This window comes from Pistacia vera, unplaced genomic scaffold, assembly GCF_008641045.1.
Source record: "Pistacia vera cultivar Batoury unplaced genomic scaffold, PisVer_v2 Contig59, whole genome shotgun sequence".
NCBI lineage: Eukaryota > Viridiplantae > Streptophyta > Magnoliopsida > Sapindales > Anacardiaceae > Pistacia > Pistacia vera.
In genome coordinates this window covers 411,754-419,899 of record NW_022196434.1, presented here as the reverse complement: position 1 = coordinate 419,899, position 8,146 = coordinate 411,754, and the positions used below count along the sequence as shown (strand labels likewise).

Here is an 8,146-nt window from a genome sequence, read left to right as displayed (position 1 = left end):
TTACAAAATCAGTGTCGTATATAATTTTGGTTGAAAAAATTGTGTATGTGTTGTGTATCGGGCATATAAAGTGATTTTCATTATTAAAATAAAATATAAAAAGAAAAAGAAAAGAGAAAGAGAAAGGAAAGTAGTATATGATTCGACAATATTATCGAAATGGTAAGTTTTTCGTACTTATATGATATGGGAAATGGAATCTCAATAATCAAGAAGCAACACTACAAACAACAGCTATCTCGTGCTTCAAAAAACAACAATAATGTAGGTGTGTTGTGGGGTCTTTCTAGTTTTTTTTATTCTACACCCAATTTTATTCCAGAAAATATTTATTTAAAAGAAATATCAATTATTAATTTCAAACTACATTCGAAATCAAATTGGTACCCAGAAAGAACATTCCACATGCCAATATAAGATTCCTTTTGCCCCTGCAGCATGGTTTTGCAGTTACATTACACCCCTTTTGTGCCAAGTTATTACACAAAACGAGACCATCGCTTGGAAATTTACTACATCTAATCACAAGACATTAGTTTAATTAACTTCATTAATCTAATCACAAAACAAAGACAAAACTAATAGATTCCTTAATCCCGACATCTATCACGTCCCCACATTGCGTTGTGTAATTTCATTGAATCAGTGAGGGTAACCTTGGAAACTAGAAATGGATACATACAATATATACGGAGAGAAAAAAGCAGGATCCGTATACAAATATATTCACTGCTTGATGTCGTATCTCCAACAGCAAAAGAAGAATGGATCATATAATTAAACTGGCGAAGGAAAAATCATCGAATAATATCCCAGACAATCCAGTTGCATATACACATGAAATGAAAGCAAACAAAAACAAGTGTCCTTCGTTTCTGCTTTCGGTTCCTCAGTCGTTTCTATTCACATGCACCATTGCCATTGTTGAAGACAAACAACCCATTAGAGCCATTTCCTATCTGCAACTGCGACTCTCCACTGTTCATTACTTACTAGAATTAGACTATGGGAGGAAAGACAGAGAGGAAAAAATAAGGCATTGATAATCAATGCTTGTACCAGTACTACATAAATTAACCAACCTGAGCCTGAAACATTAAGATTACAACTTTGGGTACTCTTATAGCAGAATCTGTGTACGTGCTCCATGAATATATATATATATATATCCCTGACCTTTTGCTTAAAAGTATAGAGCTATTACTAGAGTGTGAGTAGAATTTAACAGAGCCAGAGATGGGAGAAAAGAGAAAGAACCAGGAAAAAAAAATATATATATAAATATAAAACAAGTTATAATAACTTTGTGTTTTTAATAGAAAGGGCACATCTTAGTTACAGCCTTTTTGTTCCAATCTGGCAATCTGTCTCTTAATTAACAAACTTGCGTTACTGCAAGTAAAAAAGAAAGAAAAAAGAGAGAGAAAGACATTGGAGTAGAGAGAGATCCCTCTTGGTAATCTAACTTTCAAGTGACTTACATTCCCAACGTTCCCTGTGTCCTCACAGAGAAGGCAAAATCATCGTCAATTCGTCATAATAATACTCTAATATTATAAACATGGAAAGAACAACCCATTCATGCAAGTCACAATTAAAAGAGTTAAATAACATTAATACTATATATTTATGAAAAGAAGTCTGTGTTTTTAATTATGTCTTGTCTTTTAGGGCATGAAGAGCTTGTTGCCACACTTGCAACGCCAAGCTTCAGGGTAGTACTCTAATGGCATACTCATACCAGGCTGAATAGGCACGTGAACCGGTTTACAAGGAGAACAATTTCCACACTTGGATCTACACGTGGGTGGTGAAGAACCTGGACCACTGAGTCGCTTCTGCGCCTGCACACCTCCCTCCAACGACTCTGAGTCTGAACCTCTCTCCAGTAACCCACAACCTGCAGATGAATGAAACGTAACACCAAGCCTCTAATGACAAGCATTAATGTTGTGTGAGTGTGATTGTGATTGTAAAGTGTGAAGAGAAGCTCACCCAGTGGAGTTAGTAAAAAGAAGAGAAATGTGAAGGCAGTGAGAGATGACAATAGACCGCGCTGGTGGTTGCGGTGGTGGCGCCGCATGGCCTGAGATGAAAGTGTAATGTCTTAACTCTTAAGTTGCAGAGTGTGGAGAGGATTGATTTTGGTGTGATGGTAAAAAAAAAGAAAAAAAAGAGTGAAGGAAGCAACAAAGAGAAGGAAAAAGATTGAAAGAGAGAAGAGAGGTGAAGTGTGTTTTGATATAATTGTTGAAAGTAGAAAAGTATTAGCGTGTGAGAGAGTCTAAGTCAAAGAGACATCAGACATGTACACAAGATTAGACTATTAGAGAGAGGGTTTTTGTTTTATTGTTTGGCTAAAGGTTGGGGTGGGGTCTTGGCGTCTTGCTGGAGAGGGCTTCATGATTGTGATCGCTTCAATTTCAGTCCTTTATTATTGCTCTTATTTACCGTTTACCATTCTTTTTTTTTTTTTTTTTTTTACCGGAAATATTGAGATTAATTTACACGTAATTTAATTAATTTTCCAGGTTTTTGAAATTGACATCAAATAAATTTATCGCTGTTATGCTTGAAACAGTTGTGCTGATATCAAGCTTTGTTAGGTAGGTTTTGCAGCCGTTCAGACGCAGTCACATTGTATGCTGACATAAGCAGCATGCTCCTACTAGTATAGTGGGTATGCACCAAAGTGGCGTAAAACTGAAAACGTTCTACGTATCAAATCCTTGCATAAGTCGAGGAAACCACTTAACCAGGTGAGCAACGGGACGCAGAAGGATTTGCATGGTAATCTAACCTACTTACAGATTTAGTAATCATTACCTCAATTCATCCAACTATGAATAGGGGGCTCCTCTCTCGTTTGTGAGATTAGCTAATTTTTCTCTAAAATAGCATATACTCTCTCTCTCGTGTATTCACTTGTGTTCTCTAAGTTATAAATCAGTTCGCTAAACGCGATCTGATCTCATATATTAATACAATACCAGTGGACGTAGGATTTGCTTATTTAAGCATTCGAACCACTTTAAACATTGTTCTTCTTCTCTTAATCAATTCAATACCCCCATATACACGTGTGTCTTTTGAATCAACTCAACATTTTTCACGTATGATTAGTTGGTGTCAAAATCAAACATCAATAATAGTGATTATCTTTATTAACAATCAAGATAAATAACTTCTTAAATAATACTCCTAAAAGTATGGACCGTCCTCTCATTTTTTTACGCTTAAATTCTTTTTCTTTGTATTGTGATTTATGTCCCATGTCCGTGACTGTGACTCTGATTTTATCCCATGTTACGTGTGTTTGGTCCCCTATAAGGAAATGTATAAAGGTTAACCCAAAAGTCAAACTTTTTTATCTTTGACTCTGAAGACTGAAATCCTGTGCCTGCTGGATTCAAATCGAAATTGATTTTATGGGTGACTTCTTATAATTCGGCGATGTGATCAAATCCGATGGTCGACTCTTTCACATCATATCATCTCAAATTCTCATTTCCATCTTTCACTAGTTCATGTCACACGCTTCTGCTTGTAACATGATTCATATTATATGATTTTCTCCTCAAATTCAAACATCCTTTAAATCAACACCTGTAAATACTTCCTATTATATCAATTTATTTATTCAAATATAAATTTCCTAAGACTGAAAAATTGAAGAGTTGTGGTTGGGGTGGCAAAGATGTAAAATAGTGAAAAGAGAGGGGTGTTGAGGTGGAAGGCAACAGCTGCCGTGTTGAGAGAATGGAGGTTATGTCTTCTACGGGGCGAACATCTGATCGAGCCCTAGCACCAAGCCCACCATTATTCAATACAGTAAAGGACTTTTTCCCGCCCAAGTTTGTCTTATCGACACTTTTCCACCCAAAATATTGCAAAATATCATTTTCCCAAAATACACTTCGTTTTCTCAATTAGGGTTTGACGAGTTATCAGGAGTCAAGATAAGAGAGTTTGCATAGAGTGGATGCTAATGGACTGAATGATGGTGATCAATTGAATATTCATCGTTGGAATCAATTAAAAATCAACTAAGAACAAAAAACTTTAATTTTGTGATAATCGATAATCGAAAAGAAATTAATTGTCAGAGTGAGAGAGATTTTGTAAAGAAAAAATTGGAGGTTCAAATGATGATAACAGAGAGAATTTTTGTCATCAGAATCAGTTTTGGGTAGTAATAGAATATTAACTTTGAACAAGAAAATAGTATTTTGAAACTTTTTAAATGGAAAGTGTCATTAAGAGTTAAGACAAACCTTGGTTGGGAAAAAGTTGGTTTACTCAATTATTATTTAATACAAGAGAAATGCTAGATCTTTGTATAAAGAGTCTTTGTATAAAGTGATGTAACAGCTACCATACCACTCATTTGTAAAAATAAAGAAAATATTGAGTTTCAAAGAGTCTTTGTATAAAGTGATGTGACAACTATCATACCACTCGTTTTATGAAAATAAAGAAAAGATTGATGTGAAACTAATGGTATAACAGCTATCATATCACTTTGTACAACGACGATTTGTACTCTGGCATTTTTACTTAATACAATCCCTCTTAATTTCACCGGACCCACATTTTCCATACAAACAACTACTACAAAACGTTCCTTCTTCACTTTTTTGTTTCATTTTAATTCCGTTAATCAAATGAAATTTTATTTTTTCTTGCTCAATTAAGTGTTCATGTTGAGGTTAAAAATGTAAGGGCAAAAGGACAGATCGTAAGGTCAGTAAATTAAATGAGGCTTCATGACTTTTCCTTTTTTTTCTTTTTTGGTGTTAAGCGCAGGACCAATCCTGAAAGTGGGGTTTGGTAGCATTTAAGGCAAAGTGACTAGGGCAGGAATTGAGGTCAGCTCCTATAAGAAGGTAGTTGGCGTAACTCGTACGTTCCATATGGCAACCAACAACGCCATGAAAGAGAAAGACTTATCATATCCAGGAAAATAAATATCTTACTTAACTTCACTGATTCTAACACTGTTTTTCTCTGTACACACTGCCAACTTTGGCTTCTTTTATATGTGCTCATTCGGCATTCCTCTTTAATGCTTTTTCTTCAAAAAATACTGGAGTAAAACAAACAGTAAACATACAGTAATCACGTATCTGAAGCCTAACCATAGGAGACTGTTTATAATAACTGGGCCTAATGTTGGATTGAAATAAGTCCAGAAGGCCAGGCCATGAGGCTTAGAAGTGACCCCTTTAAGGCCCTTTGATTCGAACAGTGGGGGATACTAGAAGACAACTAGGGCAGAATCAAGAAGCAACCATTGCTTTTAGGTCATCGGGTTCGGAAACTAGAAAGGGACATTTCAATTTTAGGGCACCTTCAATGTTACTGCTTCACAAGGTAATGGAAATATACAGATTCTTTTTTTTTTTTTTTTTTTGGACTGAGTTTCAGCTCTCAAATGTTTTGGTTTCTACGTCGTTTGGGCCTGGCGACAATGGGATAGCCGACCTTGGCGTTGTTTGGTATGATTGGACCCGGATGATACGTTAGCATCGTATTAATAATGCGAAAGTAATTACTGTGATATTGACTCATCATTAATTACGTCACTTAAGATAATTTTATATATGTAGTATTTTTGTTATCAATTATGTTACACAATACACAATCTAACTATATTTTAAAATTATTATTTCTCCTGATATATATTTTTATATGGTATTGATTTGTAAATAAGACGTTAATGTAACAATCAATTTATTAATAGTACATGAAATATATATATATATAATTTTGAAGCCCTTATCCCATCCCACCCAGAAAGGCTGCGCAATGGAAGAGACTCGAGCGGTCGAACCTAAGACATTACCAAGGCTAAATGAACTCCTTTCTATTAGACAAATTTTAGGAGTAAATGAAGCCTTATTTGAAGTAATAAATTTTAGATGAATAATACTACATCAATAACCCTCTTGCACAAACTTTCTTACAACCTTGACGTGGCAGTTCGTAATTAGTCAGTTCACAACGAGTCTCACATGTAAGGGTGTTCAAAAGAACCGGTTGGAACCAAAACCGGTGGGTACCCGAGGTTTGGTTTCGGTTGCTACTTGGAACCGACTGTCTACGGGTTGGTTCTGGTTCCAAATTTTTGGAACCGTTATTGTGCGGTTTCAGTTCTGGTTCTTATAGTTAGGAACCGGAACCGAGACTAATATAAAATAAAAATAAGATTAGGGGGTTAATAAAAACTTTTGTAGAAAAAGTAACGTGAATACATTTATATTTATATTTCATAACATTTAAAGTAAGTTGGTTTGACTTTTGAGAATCTACCTTTACAAAGTAATGGAGTTTGTAATTTTGAATTTTGAATTTTGAATTTTGAATTTTGAATTTTGAATTTTGAATTTTGAATTTTGAATTTATAATTTGTAATTTTATTTTTGTTAACAAGTGCCAGTTGGGAGGGTATTTGTAAGTTTTTAAGGGTTTTTTTGCCATTTAAAAACTTTTTGGGGGTCATGTAATTTTACAAGGTACCCAGATCTGGAACCGTTGTTACAGGTTTCGGTTCTGGGTACCTAGGAACCAGAACCGTCGGTTCCGGTTCTGGTTCCAAATTTCAAGGAACCGTCAATTCTGGTTCCTTCAAAACATACAGGGTACCTGGAACCGAACACCCCTAGCCACATGGGTCCTGCATGAGTCCCATTGATTAATTGCGAGCTTACCAATTGTGAGTTGTCACGTCAGGATTGTGAGAGAAAATTTATGAGAGAGGGTTGTTGGTATAATTTTACTCATTTTAGATCTGGTTAATGATGGTAAAATTACTATTGTATGTGGAAACTTGGCCAAATTTCACAAAGAATTTAATTACAGTCAATTTGTACTTGACAAAATATATAAGAATCAATGTCTTTGCATGAGAACTGAAGGGGTTGGTGGCGGTCAAAGAGGTTTGCTCTATTTCTTGAGTTCATGGATCAAAACCTTGGATCCAACTATCATAATAATATTAGGACTTATTTAGTCTTTTGGGTTTGTAGGGTATTCAATAAACTACAAAGATTAGTAGAATGCATATAAACGGACTGAGAACACTCTAGTTACAAACAAAAAAAAAAAATGTCTTTTCATGAGTAAAGTTTGTAGGTGTATACCTTAAAACGAACTGGTATGGTGGATTTTCCTAATATCTTAGTTTGAAATATATATATAGTCCAAACTAAGGGTCAATTGCTATAGAAATCATGGTTATTAGTATCCTACGATACGTGATACGTATCCTATAATACGATTCGATATGAGTCGCCAACGATACGTATCAGAGAGTGTATCCTAAACCTGTTGATACGTTGATATGTATCCTACGATCGATACGTATCCGTTTATATCCTTAAAAATATTGATATGATTTTATTTATTTAGACCAAAGTCCAAAATTTTTTTCAAGTCGAATCCGGGTCATCCAACCCGATTCACTAAAACCTGCTCAAATTTACCCATTTTGCATAGAGAAAGTAAAAAGGAAGATGTGTTGCCCATTTTTCATGATAATAATAACACAAGTAGAGTTATAAATATTAACATTGATCTTGGAAATGATATATATGATCGAGAGGAAATGATATAGATTCTTAATTTTGTAATTAATTTTGATTATGTAATATCATAATTTAAAACCAATAATATTATAAAATATGTTAATTAATCACGGGGATCATATTAATTTTTAGAAAAAAAATTATTATTTTATTAATTTTTTTTGAAAAAAGTGTATCCTGTAATACGATTAGATACACGATTCAAAAAATTAGGTTTTGATACATGATACCAATGATTTAATAACCATGACAGAAATAGATTCATAAATATGTAATTATAAATTATAAATGAAAAATATTTCAAATTCTGTGCGACAAATAAAGTGATTTATTGATTTTTATTATCATGCAGTTTTAAATAAAAAGAAATAAATTTTAAAATAATAATAGTGACCTATATTTACTTTTGTGTGTAAAATTATAAAATATCCGTAAAAAAGGGTATGAAAAGCATCAAGTCAAGTTATAACTCGTGTAACCTAAATTTCTGCTAAATGAGATTACAGGAAATTCCTAATCTAAAAGCCAATGGTGAGAGATATTTTCAAACCCCACTACCA

General features: G+C 34.1%; 1 protein-coding gene across 1 annotated transcript; it reads right to left on the bottom strand.

Moving 5' to 3' along the window:
• Positions 1-1,202: 1,202 nt before the first annotated feature.
• LOC116109741 (EPIDERMAL PATTERNING FACTOR-like protein 4) lies at positions 1,203-2,823 on the bottom strand. Its single transcript, XM_031395974.1, has 2 exons — positions 2,809-2,823; positions 1,203-1,931 (listed from the first exon to the last, which is right to left on the bottom strand). The coding sequence occupies exons 1-2, from the start codon at positions 2,821-2,823 to the stop codon at positions 1,668-1,670; spliced, it is 279 nt and encodes a 92-aa protein (XP_031251834.1). The 3' UTR covers positions 1,203-1,667.
• Between the last annotated feature and the right edge of the window lie 5,323 nt (positions 2,824-8,146).